The 20,268-nt window shown below is 40.4% G+C and overlaps 1 protein-coding gene across 1 annotated transcript; it reads right to left on the reverse strand.

The window, feature by feature from the left end:
* Positions 1-1,034: 1,034 nt before the first annotated feature.
* On the reverse strand, positions 1,035-4,253 carry LOC147603565 (protein TIFY 6b-like). The gene is made up of 6 exons (XM_086796425.1): positions 3,512-4,253; positions 2,572-2,941; positions 2,382-2,481; positions 1,809-2,073; positions 1,652-1,709; positions 1,035-1,492 (listed from the first exon to the last, which is right to left on the reverse strand). Exons 1-6 carry the CDS (start codon positions 3,735-3,737, stop codon positions 1,447-1,449), a joined length of 1,065 nt encoding a protein of 354 aa, XP_086652551.1. The 5' UTR covers positions 3,738-4,253; the 3' UTR covers positions 1,035-1,446.
* Between the last annotated feature and the right edge of the window lie 16,015 nt (positions 4,254-20,268).

Raw genomic sequence — 20,268 nt, forward strand, 5'->3', positions numbered from 1 at the left:
TTCGATTGGGCTTTCGTAGCATCCAAAATAAATATGTCTACAACCTTGACTATATAACAATTATGAAGTACAGAGATTGAAGTATTCTCTATACCTTTTGATGTTTGTATCAAACCATCACATCAAGAGGCCAAATAGTCATGCCTACTAGTCACATCACTAGGACTAAGGAGTCTCTAACTTCATTTTGGAAATCCACTGGTATACGAATGTAAGCATGTGTGATAACACAAGAATGATTGATGGGCCCATAACACATGTAAAACATTTTTGTACTTCATATTTCCAAACCTTTGGAAAAGGAATAGAACATGTTTAAAGACTTCATTTTGGAAATCCACAAGAATATGAATGAAAGCACACGTGTGATAGCACATGGATGATTGATGGGCCCATAACACAAGTGTATGATTGATGGGCACCTACATATAAAGCATTTATGTACTTAATACTTCCAAACATTTTGATAAGGAATAGAACATGGTTAAAGACTTCATTTTGGAAATCCACCAGTAGAGGAACGAAAGCACACGTGTGATAACAAATGGATGATTGATGGGCCCATATGATTTGATGGGCGCGTTTACATATAAAACATTTTTGTGCCTTCCAAACATTTTGATAAGGTGAAGAACGTGTTGAGAGACTTTCATTTTGGAAATCCACTCGTGTATACGAATGAAGGCACGTGTGATAACACGAGGATGATTGATGGGCCCAATGGCCCATAACACAAGTATATGATTGATGGGCGATTACATGTAAAACATTTTTGTGCTTCCCACAAAAGCATATGATTGATGGGCGCTTTCTTAATACCACCACAACCATTGAGATCTTTAACCATAGAGTAAAGTCCCCCATAAAACTGTGTGCAGAGAAATACATCCTTTAATTCAGTCACAGAAGTAAATGAAAACCAACAACCAATTCTAAATAGCAATCAAACTTAAGCCAACATGACCCACTGTTCATGATTTCACCTCTAGTCATCATAGCCATCATGAATATGAAGATATAAAAGGACATCTCTATGGAGTGTATCATATTATGCTTTCCTTTGATATAACAATGCCATAAATATAGAAGTCCCAGATGATGCAGGCCTTGCCCTTCTCTCTCTTTCTGTTTTATACTTTCCTATAAGCATCTGAGTGTATGTGAAAAGCAGAAAAAGTGCAAAGTTAGAAACAAGATGTTAAAGAAAGAAATCGCATGATTGTGTCAACAGGCCACGTCCTGATATGGACATGATGCTGATACATTCACTTGGGTCTTGACAGCACTAATCACTTGCAGCCAATCATCAAGCGGCATGGACCCGAATGCCCTTGCATTCTCTTCCATTCAATGATGTGTGAGCTCTGAACCATGGCCACTAGCTTCTTGCCCAAAAAATCATCATCTAATGTGGGAGAGGCGATGCAAAAGTTTGAGCTTGATTCTTCAAAGGAAGGTTTTGTCAAGAAAGTATGGAGACTTTGATTGCACCCTGAAATCCAGACACAACTTGCTCAGAAATGGCACATCATCTCTAACTACAAAAACAAAGAACCTCTAGGATCTCACTTTTAACACCGTCCTGTTTGTAACTCAAAATTAGTTGGGACATCCATGCACTGCATTGATTGCAAACAAAAAGATGACACACCTTTCTTTGCGCCTTTCAAGAAATCGGGCCAATGACGCCTTTCTTGCTTGTGGTAAAGCTGAACACAAATTTGTAGAATCAGCAAAACAATACATATGCGCAAAATCAACTTGCATTAGGCTAGCCTTACTTTGAATACCTGTGAAAGGGTTCATACCTCTAGGGACAACTGGCTCGCCTTCTGGAAATGGGCTAGGAGAACTTGGCAAAGAGCTTTCTGTCTGTTTTTTACTGGCAGGTGGAGAGCTTTGACTGACTCGGTCTGCTGGAAATTGATCAGCCTGGCCAGTCAGCAGATTCAGCTGCAACTTTTCCTGCTGGTCTGGACTGCTCTGAGAACCTACTGCACATGACATTCCAAATGGAGAAAATTTCTCTGGTAAAGGACTACCACTCGCCGCCAATAGCATGATTTCCTGGGCCTGCAAAATAACCAAGGAGAAATTTAACTCAACTTTTGCCATTCCCCAAAACATGAGCAAATTAAATCTTAGGAATAGAATCACACACATCAAGCATCTACAGGCATTCCTATGTGCCAACTCCAATCATTTTCACACAAGTGAGATTCCCTTTCCCTAAGACCGGCTGTCAAACCAAGAACTTTCCACACAGAAAGGTTCCACATTTCTTTACCACCATCTTCTCTCTAATTCGTGTTTCCACCCCAAAAAAAATAAGAATCTTGCACCAAAAGAGAGCTCTTAGTGCAATGCACAGACATCAATACCTTGTCTGATGATATGTCATTGTAAACATTAACATTGCCACCATAAAATATGGTTAGCTGTGCAATGCTTTGCTTGTCACATGAGTCAGATGGCAGCATCCTGTTAATAAAGCATGCAAGATATTTCAGGGCAAATAAAAACATAATGTATCGTAAGAAAAACCATTTTTACAAACCCAGCATGGCACACCTTGTTTGAGTTGTTGCTGAGACACCACCAGCCTTAAGGGAAGAGAAGAATGGTGCAGCCATAGGAACTCGCCCAACAGGCCTAGGACCACTTGCAACAAGGATCGGTTGCACTCTCACTGGCAAGGCCTGCTCTTGAGAGGCTGGAGCTAAAAAAGGGAACACCTTCTTCACTGAATGATCTGTTGAGAAGTTGGCTAATAAACTGTGATCTTGGGCAGAAATACCAAACACATCATTCCCATACCCCCTAGCCTGTGCTAGGAGGTAACTCTCTTTGCTCTTCTTCGCAAGCCTTTCTCCTTGTGAACTTCTAAAAGAGAGAAACTGCTGCCTGTTGACGGCATTATTCCAGTCACCATGCCTCGTACCTGAGAAGACAACACTGACTTGTAAAGAACATGTTTCAGAACTACCTGCAAGAAACCTATGACCTACTGATTGAATCCTAAAATCCATTATGTCGATCATATACACAAGAGTAACGCAAGCAGAACAAAGTGGAATCCCTGCAAAAAGCCTATGACTTAGGTTACGTTGTTCATATGTACAAGAGTGAAGCAAGCTGAATGAAGTGGAAATCCTTGTAAGTAAAGATCTAACACACACGCGCGCGCGCGCACAATTCAAAAAAATATTTTCAGACAAAGTTCTTCCTGCATGTAACCCAAAACTGGCCTGAGGTGATGTTCACAAAGACGGAACTCCCGCCCCTAGTTGAAGGAATGTGTGGTACTGATTTAGTTCATGCTCTCAGATTCACTAAATTCCATCATTTCTTTAACGTGTACATAGAACACTCAGACAGGACAAAGGCAATCTAGTGGCATTTCCTTCAGCAGGGCTTTACTCGCATGTCTATATCCCATTCATGAAATCTAGCATGCACACATGGTAAGAGCAATCTAGCATATCAGATCAATTGAGTAAAGCCAAGTTACCGCTGTTGAGGGTGTTGATCTGATTGTTGCCGTACAGCCACCCTGCTGCAGCAGGACCATGGACTCCCTCCAGAATGTTAGATTTCACAATGGCAATTGCATCCGAGTATTGTTTGCTGGTATGATGAGGATGATTGATGTCCCTGGATCCTGCACCGCTTACGATGCTGCCACCAAGCCCCAGAAAATCTCTCGCCACTAGCTTCTGCTGTTCTGATCTGACCATTTGATCGTCTCTGAATTGCAACACTGGCCAAGCCAATCAAAACCTATCCGCGTCTGCAGAAGCTCTAACAGCGTCCAAACAGAATCTGCAGAAACCCTAGATGGTTTGCGCAAAGCAGATATTCAGAGAGTTCGCAGCTAATTCGCACAGGGCAGAGAACCTGCAGAAATCTTAGGTGGGTCTGCAGAAACCCTAGCTAGTTCACACAGAGCAGAATCGTAGCTTGCAAAACCCCTCGCTGAAGAGAGATGAAACCCTAACTGAGTCTGCAGGGACTCTAACGCAGAGTAACATCAAACACTAGCTGAAGCTGAGAGGAGCGGGAGGGGGAGGGGGGAGGGGAAGCGATAAGTGGCGTTAAGAAGTAGGATAAGGGTGGAGAGGCAGAGCTGATCCTGAGAGGCTAGAGGCCACGCAGAGAGAGAGAGAGAGAGAGAAGACAGGAAGAAGACAAAGCACGAGCTGGAAAGGCGGGGGGGGGGGGGGGGGGCGATTCGGGAAAGATTAACCTGGCGTGGAGGTAGAGTAGAGCCCGCCATAGCCAAGAGGTGCTTAAAAAGGGACGAGCAGTGCTGTACAAAACGAGCAAAACGAGGAGAGGGAGTGGCTCAGGCTCTCGTCCACATGCGTTGACAGGAAGCCCAGGTCAGTACAACGTGCCATTTAGTCTTATTATTATTAATTTATTTTTTAAACTTTTTTTTAAAGAACTTTGCAAAGCACGTGGTGCCGCCATTTTTATTTTACGTTCAAACCCACGCCCACTTGTCCGTCCCTGTGGGGAGGTGGGCCCCGCCCCTTCACGCCCATGGGAAGAGCCAGTGGTAATCTTGAACTACCAATTCTCTTCCAATCATCGGCGGGCACCCTTGCAAGTCTTCTTTTTCATCTTAGTGTAACTTTGGACAGTCATTTTCAAATTTTACAAGTATTTCGCGGCCAAAATGCTCAAAAACGGGCGTTATGCCTGTCTAAAAGCAACCATGTTCAGAGTCGGAGTCTCCACCTGCCTTACACACCACACTCTGAGGAGGTTTCTGGAATGTGGAGTGCGTGCATTGTTCAGTCAAAGTGTTTTGCAGTCAATCATCTAACAATGGAGGAAACTCTCTGTATTCTTTGTGATTTTTTTCCCTTGGCATTTTTTAAATTTAGTGTGAAAATGTTTCAATTAGCATTGTGTAAGTATAGTCAAATGTTTTGATTAGCATTTAATGTTCGTGTAAGTATAGTCCTTGTTCACAATAAGAAGTCGAAGCAAAGACGGAGGTTTATTTTGTAATATATGTTTGGATTTGGTGTAGATATAGTTTGATTAGCATTTTATGTATAGTTATCGCTTATAGTCTCACGACACCCTTTTGCAAATGGGTATTTGCAACTTGTTTTCCTTGTACATGCTCCACTAATGGAGGGCCCACTTGCTGCTTGACAAACTTTTAAAGTCCATGTGTATTGAGGAGGAAATGGTCATTTTGAACAAGGATTTTCTTCACACTTTCAACCAATTATAACTAACTGGAAATTTTTGAAAAGGTTTTTATTTCCTTTTTGAGAAGGATTTGAATTAGCTCAATGCTAATGCAAACCTGACTTTTCCATTAGCTCTTCGATTCATTTTTCAATGAATTTTTGCAATGTTCAATGCACCTACCTACATCATTTTATTAGTTACTACCAACGCTCTTAGGCTAAGGACAGTTAATTAGTCATTCCTTATTAGGTAGCATTGCACAACTTGCCGCTGGTCTTCTTTTTTATCAATCCTTGCATTAATTTTGAACAAGAATTTTAATCTCAGTATAACTAGATCTTGGAAATTATGACGTAATTTTCCTTCTCATATTGATTTGAGAAGGAAAATTATGAGGTAATTTTCCTTCTCGCATCGATTTGAGAAGGCTTTTTTGAAAATTAAATAAGTTCTCGGCTAAGCTAGGCCTATCTTTTCTCAAACCATGCTTGCCACATTAAATTTATACATAGCTTGCATACATCCTCCCTTGCATCTAGAAGTTGATGAGGAGGCACTCCATGTGCCACAATGTTAGCATGTGGGTTACAAAATACAAAGTTTCACGTTGCAACACAAGGAAACACCCTAGCATCAATTGAATAGGAACAATCTTGGAATGTGGTGCACTTGGCCTCTTGTACTTTTCTATCCCTATATTGATAAGATTAACTTGAAGAGAAAATGATGCCTTTGACAAGCACATAATAAGCCATAGCCTTAAGTCCAGTAGAACTCATTAATCACGACTAAAGTAATAGTTTTCGCACACCATGATCTCAATTGAGTATGTTAGGAATCTTTAATTGGGGCATGCAACCAAAGTAAAAACATGAGCCAATATTCTTGACAAAATCTTATAGAAAGAAAAACCATGATGATTGTCCATTTAAACTTTCCCATACATCATAAATGGAGATGACATGTGTCCTATACTAAGAAAACAGTGCAAGTTGCCTTAAGGTTAATTTTAAAAATGGAACAACTCCCACAAATCAAATAGTTACAAATGTTTAAAATAGTGCGTCACCTCTACCTGGATGGCTACCTTGGAGTCAAATGTATTACAGTATAGTCTTATCTCATGCTAACACTTTATTCTAATAATGTCCATATAAATAGTGTTTTAGACATCAACCATGACACAACAACCATCATTAATTCAAGTAACCCTAAATGACCAAGCAAGAATGCTACATCAACTTTAAACCACCTATCCACATCAGTCACTAGTATGGGATCTAGCTCGAGAGGATAAGATCACAAGGTTCCCTACATGTCAAAGAAAAATAAGTTTAACATCAAAGCCATTGATTGTTTCACCCAACCACTAAATTTCCCCCATGATCTTAGGACTTATATGTATATAAATAATTATTAGAAAAGGAATGAGTCCATCAAATCTATACACTAAGGTTAAAGTTTAGGAGTGCATTCAAATAAAAATAAGTTATAGTGAGGGAAGTATAGGTTTCTATAGGGGAGTGGATTCAAATGAACACAAGTTATAGTGAGGGAAGTATAGGTTTCTATAGGGGAGTGGATTCAAATGAACACAAGTTACAGTGAGGTAAGTACTAGCTTCTATAGAGGAGGGGAAATTTTGTAAGTAAATTGAATTATAAAGTGACAAAAAAAGCACTCCTTCATTTTGATAATGTTCAAAACTTTCCCATTATTCTCTTTCCTTGATTAAGTAGTTCATAAGCCATTGGCATTCGTTATGTCACCTTATAGAAATTAGTTTAGACATTTTTTTAATCATATAATTATCTAAAATTTAAATTTAAATAACGTATGAAAAATTATGTTCCTTCTCCTTTATTTTATATTTGGTTAAATGTGAGTAGTTTATTGTGTATAGTAATTCATGGCATATAGTAATTTATATTTGGTTAAATATGAGTACTTCACAATGTATAGTAATATATAATAATGTTCCTTTTGGAATCATTCCTCTCTCTCTCTATGTGTGTGTGTGTGTCCTATTCTTGTTCTTCTTTGTCATCTTTTAGCAAGATATTCAATATGCTTTCCTTCCTATATGTTTATTTGTGTAACGACATGCTAAAGGACCTTGGATAAGAGTAAATGGATAGAGGAGTAAAATATGTACATATCAAGTGTATCTAGATTTTTCATATGATTATTAAATGCACCTATAAAATCTAGATTTTTCAAATGATTATTAAATTCACCTATAAAATCTAACTTCTTAAGTGTAGGTCCACCCCTATTTTGTGCCGTATATTATGATTTAAGCTTGAGTTTACGTTTGTTGTGTAGGGTTGGTAAAAGATTGAAAACATTAACACAAGTTCTAAATTACAATAGATCACACATTAAGTGTGAACCATGAACCTATGTACTAGTATTAGATTGATATTAGGGTCGGGCTTTTTTGTGTACATGATATCACCATTGTAGAATCATGCTATTTGATAAGTATAATAATGTTCAAGGAGTGTGAAATAGAATCATGCCATTTGTGTACATGATATCACCATGGTGTGTAGAATCATGCTATTTGATACATAATGCCTTAGATGATGATGAGAGTGTGGAATAGAATCATGGAACTAGCACTCCCATTTTAGAGCTTGCAACATTAATTTAGCTACAATTTCACCCTAAGCACTTTGCCTTGCTATTTGCTAAAGTCTTGGATGATGAAAGTGTGTGGAATAGAATCATGGAGCTAGCACTCCCATTGTAGAGCTTGTAATAATTTAGCCACATTTTCCTTTTCTCTAGACCCACCCCACCCTAAGCACTTTGCCTTGCTATTCACTAAAGTCTTTAGATAGAGAAAAACATTTTGTGGATCTCACACTCTAGTATGTGCACTCCATTTCCCTATTTTTTTCTCAGGGTGGTCACTGTAATAAAAACCCACATAACCACGTGCGATAAAAACATGTATTTGAAATACCCCTAATTTTATATTTTTATATATTTTATAAACATGTATTATTTTATATTTTTAACACTAATTATTTAACCCCCTCTTGTATTTATTCACATTAAGATTTTGAATTTCAAACTATGTAAATTTACATACATGAATTACATTACAACAATTTGTTTAATCTCCTCCTCTTGCATGTATCAGCAATGTAAGTCCCTCAATTAAAAAACCCTCCTCCACCATTATCTGTCGTGTTGTGTTAGATATATATGAGTTGTTTTTATGTGTGTACATTGTTCTTTGTTGCACCTCTCCAAACCTAGCATGGTTGGGCTATCAAAATGGAGATGTCTTCACAATCCATCTTATGCATATTGTAACCTAGTATATGGCTTACATCATCTTCCATTATTTCTAATCTATCTTATGCACATTGTTATCTGGCATATGGCTTACATCATGGCTAACATCATTATCCATTATTTCTACACTTCCCATCCTCCTCTAACCTTGGAGGAACCTTAAGTAGTCTCTTTTGTCCCCTTTTGGAGGACCAGCGGCTCCTGTTTCCAGGTGTTCCACTCTTAGGTCTAAGCCTCACCAGCTCATTTCTTCCTAAATCTCCTTACTTAAGGTGGATTCGAAGGAGTCTACAAGTTCATGTCTACAATTTCACATGTTTATGCTCATGTATGCAGGTTCACGTCTCTAGTAGGCTCACGTATCTAGGTTCATGCCCTCGAGACTCATGTCTCTTGGCTCACATGTTTGGTCTCACATCTCTTGGCTAACATTTCTAGGTCCACGTTTGATGGGCTCATGCCTTTTTGTATGAACTCAACTCATATACTTCCTTGGTATGAAATAGGCCTACTTGGACATGAAAATCTAGGAACTGGGCCTATGAGACAGTGTTGGTGTGCACTTACTAGGTAATAAGTGTACTTATATTTCTAATAATTACAAAGGACAAGAATTTTCCTTAGAATTTGTAGCTAGTACAGATAACAAGAATATCTTCCAAGGACATGGGTAGGTGGATCCCCATCGGTCTTTATGGCTATAATAGGTATACCTACCTCACATGTCCAAACTCATGACTCACGTGTCCAGGCTCATGTCTTTTTGTGTGGATTGTGGGCTCACGTTCCCTACTCAAGAGCTTCTAGGTTGGCCTAGTTTTTGGTAGCTTTTATGATTTTTTAGACTTGACGAGGTGAGATTAAGGGTCTTGATCCTAGTTAATGGCTGTAATGTAGCTAATTAAGTGTTTTTAAATTGTTTTTTGAAGGTTTAACATGCTTCTACTCTACCAATTCTAATAATGCATGAATAAATTTTAAAAAATATGAAATACATGAATAAAAATTGATAATTTTAGTCCAATTCATATAAGAATATGGCACAGCGGAAAGAGATAGCAAGACAAAGCACAATAGACAATGCAATAGATACACAATGGAGAGAATTTAAAATTTTGATTATACCAAAGAGGTACAAGTGATGGTCATGTCCACTCATGCACTCTCAAGTAGAGCTTAGATGGCGATCTAGACAGACTCTGGATGGAGGATGTACGAAGTATAGAAGGGGTTGGATACTCATGAGCATTGGATGCCTTAGGTCATAGTAGTAACCATGTCCATATATAGTATTGTAGTAGGCGGTGTGGTAGGCACGTATACAATGAGGGCGGTTACACTACATAGACACGGTCACCACTCGTGTATTAAGAACGTGGCCCACCGATCACCGCCCACTAATGATGGACCTGGTATCCGAGGAAATATTCTATAGAATATTCCTCATATCGTCACCCCGGACACACTAACGCTCGTACCCCTGACCATCTCCTAACTATCATCAATGGTCACAATAATGACCTCGTCACCATCTAAGCCAGGGTTCCCACTAAAGACATATGCACCATGGGACTCCTCATCATGGGGGCCTAACAAATGCGCATTATACATCAAAGTGAGATACATGCTGAGAGGTGGACATTGAGTGTATACTAACAATTCAACCTAATGGACCATTCCGATCCCTTTGGCCATATGTTTGGCAATCCACCCATATGTTTGGCATTTTAATCCCTTTGGCCATATGCCTAGCAAGCCACCCACATATTTGGCATTCCGATCCCTTTGGCCACATGTCTGGAAAGCCACCCATAGTTTCTAAAGTCTTTTATTCTCATGGATGACCCAATCTCATTCCCACTTGCCATATTGATCAGCCTCAATACACATTAACCACCGATTCCCTATCTCAAACCATATGTAAGAGTTGAAGAAAGCATAGTTAAAATTGTCAAAGAAAGTAATGTGTTAGAGTTTTCACTAAAAGAAGCTTCTACATGGCCTCACCTTTTTCACATTGCCCCATGCATGTCACCGAGCGACTTTTTTCGAGCAAACCAAAAAATCGAGCAGGGTGAGGCAAAAGGCCTCTTATAGAGAAGGGTATTCATCATTGCACAAGTGATTTGCATTGTCTTCAAATTGGTGCAATCAGGTGTTTACATGCTTTTGTGTGTCCGTAAAGTAGATTGACGATGGACCATATTGGTACTTTCATAAGTACATTGGCACCAAACCACATAAATCTGGATTTTAAGGTCGCATATGCAGAGCCTCAAATAGTGGTGATGAACTCTCCAAGAAAAATGTAGGAGGCACCATCCCTCATCAACGCATAGTAGCATACTACAAATTAAACCAAAAAAATGGTCAAATCTAATACAATGCTGGAGGTTTACATTCAGCATAGAGCACCAATCAATAGTGACAACACCACCTCTACCCCCACTCTCATAGTAACCATAGGGAGAGTGATGCATGATAATAATCCACTACCAAATCTCTAGTCTGATATACGGTAGTACAAGTCCACCCAACGATAGTTTCCTTGCCACACAAGGTGAAATGATCATTATTGTATTCCATAACAATAAGATAACAGTGAAAGTAAGTAGTCCAAGAATTTGGGATTACCTCCCATGGATGCCATTATAAAAAACTAGCCCAAATGTGAGAGCAATAATGCAGCCACCAATAACTCCATAGTGTACATGATCCTCTATGATAGTGTCCCAAGAAGGCCGAGAGACAACACCATGAAGAACACCTCCAAAAGGGAGGTCCAAAAACATAAAATCTATTAACCTCCCCTTGCTAGCATACTCTTGACCCTATGCTCTAAACCTCAACTTATGCTCATGAATCTTTGTGTATGTTGGATTTTTCATCCCACCAAAAAATCCCTTCCAATAGTAATATAGTCTCTCCAACAATAGCAAGACACTTGGGCTTGTCACCAAGACAAACATCCCCAAGTGCATAGTATGACTGATACATAATTGGTTGTTATCTTTGCAAGTATCTTCCCATTAATACCAACACTCCCTTCATTGTCATAGTAGTAATCCACAAGAAATATTCCAAATAAGAAATTTGGAATATATCTTATTTGTCATAGTAATCCACTATTGCCAACACTCCCTTCATGGTCATAGTAATCGATAAGAAATATTACCAACACTCCCTTCATTTTCATAGTAATCCACAAGAAATATTCCTAGCATACTCCTGACCATGTGCTCTAAACCTCAGTATATGCTCATGAATCTTCAAGAATGTAGGATTTTTCATCCCACCTAAAAAATCCCTCTAAATAGCTCTAACAATAACAAGACACGAGCTCGTCACTCACCAAGATAAACATCCCCAAGTGCACATTCTAGCACAGCTGATACACATAAGTGCCATCTCTGTTGGGAAGGTACTTGCAAAGAGAACGTCCAATTATGTGTGTATCAGTCCCAGACTATGCAATTGGGGATGTTTATCTTGGTGACGAGAACCCAAGTGTCTTTCTATTATTGGAGACTACATTGCTATTGGGAGGGATTTTCCAAGTGGGATGAAAAATTCAACATACATGAAGATTCTTGAGCTTATAGTGAGGTTTAGAGCACAGGATTGATAGTATGCTAAGAAGGGGAGGTCCGTGGACTTAGGCATAGATTGTGTTTTTGGACCTCCCTTTTGGAGGTGTTCTTCATGATGCCTTCTCTCGGACTCCTTGGGACACTATTATAGAGGATCATGTGCGCTATAAAGTTTCATTGGTTGTATCATCACTCTCAGATTTAGGGTGGTTTTTGATTATGGCATCCATGGGAGGTAATCCCAAATGCTTGGAGTACTTGTTTTCATTGTTTTGTTTTGTTTTATATCTTGTTGATATGCAATACATTAATGATCATTTCACCGAGTGTGGTAGGGGAAACTATCGATTAGGTGGATCAATACTACCATCTATCATATCTAGAGATCTAGCAAGGGATTGTTGTCATGCATCGCTCTCCCTATGGTTATTATGAGAGTGGGGACTTTTGGATAAAGGTGATGTTGCCACTATTGATTGGTGCTCTATTATGTTGAATTCAAACCTGCAGGCATTGTCTGAGATTTGACCATTTTTGGGCCTAATTTTCAGTATGCTTCCTCTATTCTCTTTGTCGTGCATCGATGAGGGATGGTACCTCCTACGTTTTACTTAGTTCACCACTATTTGAGGATCTGCATATGCAACCTTTGGAGTTAGTGGCTTACCACCATTTGCTAGAGGTGTCATGGGCTAGAGAGCCTACTTGGGAGGAGCGGCGTGGTGGCTTGGAGAAAAGCTTCACATTTATGGCTTGCTTTTTTGAGTTGTTTTGCCACCGCACGATGATATTTACCTTAAGTTAGGATGTGGTATAACCCCTATTCTCAAGGCATTTTTGAAGAGAGGACATGTGTGTGCATCGATGAGAGACTACGGTCTTCATACATTCAGCCCTTACTACATGCTAGGAAGCAAGGAAGACAGGAGGATGCTAGTAGTTCATAGAAAGCAAGCTACTGATGAATGATATTGGTTCACGTGCAGGAGAAAACCTATACTAGTGAGCATCACACCTTCCTTAACAATGGTGTGACTAGTCATTTGTGTTTTTAATAGAAGTTGGTCATGATTCTTATGTTTTTTTATTGCTACAGTCTTAGCAATGGTTTTGGATATGGATTCCTATGTTTTTGTTTGCTATGGTTTTGGTTATGGTTTCTTATGTTTTTTGGTTCATCAGAATGGACAACAACACAATATTGCTGTGTTGCTATAGTCTTAGTCATGAAGCTAGGATGCCAGTCATTGTTATAGATGTAGTGATAGTGAAACATAGCTCTAATGAATTGTAGTTGATGGAACACAAATACGGGGTTGTGTAAGATTATATTTGGGATGTACATACCTAAAAAACTTGTTTTTGTTTTTGCTTCCATGAAAAGTCAACTGAGTATGCCGAAGTGATGGCAAGATCCATGGCTGAAGATCCATGATTTGAGGTGGACCATGAGGAGCATTGCCACACAAGTGTCACGGATGATGAGTGTGATTCTACATGACTTGCTATGGTTGAGCTTCTGGATATTGTCTTCCTAGTTTTTTGCACCCAATTTTGAGTTTCAATGTGTTTGTTCATGAGCTTACGAGGCCATGTAGCTCAATCTACTTGTGAATCCATTTTGAGTTCCACTCTTTTTGCTCAATTTCATGTTGTGAAGGCCACATGATTAGGAAATATGTGCACTACCAATTATCACAACTTATGCCTATGGCTTTCCCTTGCTTAATCTCACAATTAATATCTATTTGGTTTGGTGCCAATGTACTTATGAATGTACTAAAAGATATGCACTTGTACAACCAATGTGCTCTCTTTTGTTCTATTGCTCCCTCTGGCCCCATCTCACTTAATATTTATATGTTCCACTATCAATCTACTTATGGTGGGACACACACAAGCACGCAAACACCTAGTACAAATCACTTTTACAATGATGAATACCCTTCTCTATAGGAGGCCTTTTGCCACACCCCGCTCAAAAAAAGCCATTCAAAGAATGGTAAACCTCATATCCATGGGCTCTGCATATAATAGACACATAGTAACTATTCTTTCACAAACTTGCACTTGAGTCTCATGACCACAACAATTGCCCATGTATACTTTTGGATGTGGGGCCATGACGAGTGCAAGCCTAGCCCATCGTATGACTCATCACCTTGACCTTCATATATTTTTGGATGGGGGGGCTATGACGGCTACAAGCCTGGCCCATGGTATGACCCATCACCTTGACCTTTACATAATTAAAAGGACCCAAGGCCAACCCACCTATTTAATCCACGCTATCTCTAGCCCAACATGATCAACATTGCCAAGTACATTGAGCCATAAATGTTGCCTAACTCCCTTGCCACTGGCTATGGGCAGCACCACCATTCACAAATCCGTTGTGTCAAGTCTCCAACAATGTAATAATCTTGACTCCCCAAGCCTAGGGATGTCAAGTAAACGTCAAAGAAAGCATCAAAGAGAGTTAAAGAAAGAAGTTGTGCTGGAGAAGTTTTTGTTTGGAGAAGTGCATCTGCACAAGGGCAACCTTCCAACCATTGTCCATGTATGTCACTTTACGAGCATCATAATTTTTTCACTTCTCCTCCCATCTCACCTCCCATCTCATGACACACACAAATAATTGCACCTATAACCAACCTTAGCAGCACTAACCCTCTAGATATATCTCTGGATGGGGGGACCATAGCGGGCGTAAGTGTGGCCCATGGTATGACCATCCCCTGAAGAACCCTCGACCTTGTAGGTACCTCCAATGGGATTCCCTACCTATATCCTCTGCTTCAACTCTAATTCAACATCAACAACACCTCACCCTGGTCGACATATTTTTCACAAAGAATCCCAATGTCTAAGCATCATGCTATAAGATCTAATCATACTAACTTGTCATGCTAAGATGCCCCGAACCTCCATCTACCCATGCTCATCATTACATGGGGTCTGGGCACTCATTTTGCAAAACACAGGATGCATGTTAACCACAATGGTTAACATTACTCCTCCTATTTTTTGATCAAAAGTGCGGTTGCACTTCATGTAACACATTTTTATATAAAATCGTTGTAAGCACTTCATGTAAAAGATATGGGATCACCGAGCTTACGACATGTGTAATGCCGGCCATGAGCTAGAAAGCCAAAGTGTACATAGAGCTAGATACTTAGTTTTGGGCCCCCAATTGTCAAATGGGCAACCGGCCATTATAGAAAGTGAGCTCTTGTATATAAGTGACTTGAAGAAATATGAAAAGATACAATCCCATTATCGCATTTTGAGTTTTCTTTTCTCTCTTGCTCTCTTGTGTGGTGATGATTGTGAGCTTGTTTGACCCTCCTACTACACACATGCACGTATTGAGGTGTGGAGGTTGAGCTTTCCATATCTCATTCCCTCTTTGCTCTCTACCTCGCACATGGAAGCTCCACTTGAGTGACACGAGTGGTGGTGGAGTGAGCCCCTAGTGGCTTCACATCGAGGAGTTTGCCCTGATAGGGTTGGCTAAGTGCATGCCCCTGAAGATCGACCCTTGCATTTTCAATTCTTCTCCGCTCATGCAAGGTGAGTGTTCATTTTGGTGAACATATTTGGTGCCATTGCTAGGGAAAGCACTTAGCTTAGGGTCCTCCACGATTTCTTCCTAAGCTAGAGACCTATGTTGCCTGGATGGAATGTAAATCCACCGGTTGTATAAGCTTTGCATGAGTTTGTTTTTTTTATGTTTGTTCTTTTTTGTTTTTCTTTGATCGATGGAGTTTGCAATGGAGCTTGGGGATCAATAGGAGCTTTGGAGGCTACATGGAATGCGGGAGCAACAAGTAAGGTGCTCTAATTTTTTCATTAGTTCCATTGATTTTTTGGTTTTCCTTCAAGTAGATAGGAAATTACATATTAACTTAATTACATCATTAATCCTAGGATATTGCATCATTTCATAGCTTAGGACTAGCTTAATCTAAACATAAAAAGGAAACTATAAAAAATCATCAGCAAAACAATGAGGAAAATCAGGAAAAAACCAAGCGTAACTCACTCTCAAGGTTACTTCTCTGAGAAGTGAACACCCGTTCCTTCACAGATGTACAGTCATTATCTTCTAAGCCACGGTCGTTCACTTCTTGAATTAGAATCTTGCCAAATCCATTCCATAAATGGGTGTGATGGGCATTGAAGGAGCATGACAGTTGCATAGCTGATTGTGGCACGAGAATATTTGATGACGGTTTGTCATACATACGCGCTTTTAACCACCATTAATACACCTTGACCATTAGGCTATGAGTGAACGTTTGTGCCTGTAATGAACGTTCGTTCCTCCTTGAGTAGATGAACATCCGTTCCTCCTGAGTGAATGACCATTCCTCCTGAGTGAATGACCATTACCTGTAGATGAACGTTCGTTCCTCCTTGAGTAGATGAACATCCGTTCCTCCTGAGTGAATGACCATTCCCTACACAAGCCCACAACCATTTGTGTATGAGCAAACGCCCATTTCCCACATTGCTAACGACCGTACTCTCTTCAAATTCGAATGCACGTTCCACTCTGGGAGAACATTTGTTCCCTAATCCACCCACAGTCGTACCCAATTTTGCTTATGAACTTCCGTTCCTCTCGCAAAACGACCATTTCTAAACCAAACCCACGACCATACCTGCGTATTTTTGAAGATGAACGGTTGTTGCTCTTGCTAAGCCATGCCCATACCACCACAAACGAGAACGACTATTCCTCTGTGAAACAAATGGATATACTCCAACTTTTAGAGGGAAAAAATCTCCATGTTCTAGATTGTGATTCTACACCTTCACACAACACATTCATGCACCTACACTCTAGAAGACTGGTACGAAATAATCCATCGTTTCACGATATTGAACCTTCCAATTCACAATCTCTTGCTAGATCCGACCATCGGTCAACTCTGTGTGGAACCAGACAGTATTGGTCTTCAATAGCACCAATGCAAGTGAATAGCACTTGAGCATAGGACAAAAAACCACCCTTGACTTAGAGGTTGGTAGATCGAGCACCCAATGCATGGAGGGGCTGGGTCCAAATAACCTAGTTCAACCCGATACAATAGTTTGAGGAGCTATACCGACTACCATATCAATAGATTCATTTTAAAACCTAGACCAGTACACCAAGCCTAGGTAGAGAACTAGTTAACCCAAGCCCAAAACTTCATACCAAGGTGAGAGACTCCACCCAGAGCACCCCAACCAACACACAACACCCATGTATAGTAACTACCCACCTCGAGGGGTATATTCAGGATACTATAAAACGGATCCTTCTAGAGTGCACATTGGCCCACCGTGCTAGGACATGATCCATAAATGGGATATAACCCTCCAAGATTTGCTTTCCCATCCACCGTACCTCCACTTGCACCAGCTCAGGTTACTGCAGGATTGACCCTTGAAATGTTGAGATTAGCAATGGAAATACGGAGGGGTTATCTTCGGGGATTGTACCACTAGTACCTATGCAGTTGTCAATGCCAATGCCGAGATCAGAGAGAGCCAAACCAGCCCACATCTCCAAACTTATTACCAAATTTGATGGATCTAGGGTTCCCATTCCTCATTTGGAGATGTTTAATCAGATATGTGAAGCATTTGGCTATGTGGAAGATCAAGTTAAGGTGAGTGCACTTGATGGTAAAGCGAGTTAGTGGTTTCGATCACTGAAAACGGAAGACAAGGCCACAAGTAGGGTATTCAAGACAAGGAACTTGATATGGAGTCCTGTCGAATAGTTGTATAATGTGAGGCAAAAGGAAGGTGAATCCATCCGGGAGACTACATCAACCGAGTGAGATATCTTCACTCTCAATGTAATGATAGAGACAAGTTCTTTGAAGAAAGACTGATGGGTTGATTCCGAGAGAGACTTGAAGATTTGGCCTTGCATAACTCCCTATATGCTCGGGGGCACACCTCCTTTGAGCAATGCTGTAGAAGTGCCATGGACTTTGAAGACAATTTCAAGGGAACTCATTCCTGAGAACTGCATGTAGGTACTTCTAAATCTTCCTTTAAAACCACAAGCACAAAACCCAAAGGAAAAGGGAAGAACCCTCTTCAGGGCCACAGGTAGAGCAGTTAGCTGCATTGATGCAACAAATGACGCAACAATGGAGAGAATAGGTCAAGGCCATGACCAAGCTAGCCAACCTCACCTTTACCCAAAGAGAGAACTAGTATGGTGCCCAATTTGTCGAGCAAATCACACTAGTACAGAATGTCCACATTCTTGAGACCTAGGCCAACTCTCTACTACACTTACTGCCAGAGATGGGAAAACCAAGAAACATCAAACTACTACCACCAAAGAGCTACTCAAGCTAGGCCTTTAGCACAAGCCTTACAACCTAATCCTAGGCAACCGCCACCACAGCCTTACCAGTGCCTACACATCACAATGCACCTTAACTGGCGATGAAGTGGCCCAGCAAGGTATTCTCAGGGTACTTGATGTACCCTTGCTACCACCACTTCTTCTACCACAACCTCCTTTACCATAAGTGACCCCAGTTCACTAGTTGACCCAAACAAAGATTTTTGAAGAAGGTGAGGAAGAGGATGTGCCTAATAATATCATTTTTGAGCCACCTGAACCAAGTAACCCACCCTAACAAATTGTAAGTCATTATGTAATGGAGGGTGAGCACATGTACCCTATATACTAGAAGCAACAACACCATGAGACAGCGGTACTTAAAACGACCACCTATGCAATGCTATCACTGTGATGGACCGACCTCATTGATGAGTAGCTCAGTGTCCAATCAAGAAAGGGATGGAAAGTACTCTTCTGAGTACCCCTGCCTTGACTCCCTTATGCCGCACAGGTTGTGGGATAGACCACATGTATAAGGATTACCCCCCACCACTGAGAACTGGTACACCTAGAAAAGGGAATGAAGTTAAACCAAGCACTAGCATCAACTTGTTAAGTTGTGTAGTACTAGCTCAACCACAAAACATAAGAGGGACTTTCCTGTTATTTTTTCTAGTCGCTAGTTAAACGAAGAAGAATTACACCATCACAGTGCCAAAAGGTTACCAACATGTTTTGGCTGACCACATGTCGCACATTCCCAATGGAGAATTGTTGGTGGGGATCGATGAGATAACTTGCCAGATGCTCCTCTATTCCAACTATGCTTGACTCAAGAATAGGGAGAAGAAGTTTTGCATATTTCCATCGAAATGTCGATCAACAAGGATCGAGCAAGATGCCTTATTAAGAAGGCGGTGCCCTATCAATTGATCGTAGAAAAATTGTACAAACAAGGAAAAGATGAAGTGATGTGATGAGGAGTCCATGAGGATAAGTATATCTCTATTTGGAACAAGCCCACTCTAGGGTGCAAGTGGACACTTTGCAGCAAGATACCATTGATCGTCGAAAGGTTCTCCTAGTAGGGCTTATGGTGGTGGCCAACCTTGTTTGAAAATGCAGCAAAATGCGTCAAGCGATGTGATTAATGTCAACAGTCTACAATTCTACATGATAAGGACAGAATGCCTCTCTACCCTCCTATAATGTCCTTGCAACCATATTCAAGAAATGGGGTATTGATTTGGTTGTTGGACCCATTAGTCCGGCTACCCGAAACACCCAAGCAAGGTATATCATAGCAACAATGGACTAATGCACCACTAAATGGGTGGAAGCTAGAGCCATAAGAAAGGGCGATGCAAGATCCATAACCAAGTTATGGAATTCTTAATGTCAAGCCTAAGGGTTGTGGTGCAATAAAGGCTCACTGGAAACGTCTTAAGTGACCGACTCTTTAAGCTCAAGAAACAAATGAAACACGCCTAAGAGCTGTGTACGGCATGATTGTAGAAAAACTAAGGCGTAAGTAATGGTTTGACAACCAACTCAAAGATAAGGAGATGAGTGAGGGGGATATGGTTCTTCTTTACAGCATGAAAAATCACAAAAAGAAGCTTAAATATAGAGGACTAGGACCCTTCCTAGTAACTGAAATAACTCCACAAGGGCATTGTACTCATTGAATCACTCGATGGCGTGGAAATGGTGGGTTATTTCAATGTAGCAAATTACGACACTACTACGGGAACTCATACAAAACACCTTGAAGGCAATTCACCTCAAGGAGGA

Source organism: Cibotium barometz, chromosome 63 (genome assembly GCF_041138505.1).
Source record: "Cibotium barometz isolate CiBa-2024 chromosome 63, ASM4113850v1, whole genome shotgun sequence".
NCBI lineage: Eukaryota > Viridiplantae > Streptophyta > Polypodiopsida > Cyatheales > Cibotiaceae > Cibotium > Cibotium barometz.

Bases quoted from the DNA above. Each gene is read 5' to 3' on its own strand.
- LOC147603565 (XM_086796425.1), bottom strand. From the start codon at position 3,737: ATGGTCAGATCAGAACAGCAGAAGCTAGTGGCGAGAGATTTTCTGGGG. The intron at 2,482-2,571 runs GTGTGCCATGCT...CTTTATTAACAG, and splicing joins TCAGCAACAACTCAAACAAG to GATGCTGCCATCTGACTCAT. The intron at 1,710-1,808 runs GTATGAACCCTT...ATTTGTGTTCAG, and splicing joins CGAGCCAGTTGTCCCTAGAG to CTTTACCACAAGCAAGAAAG.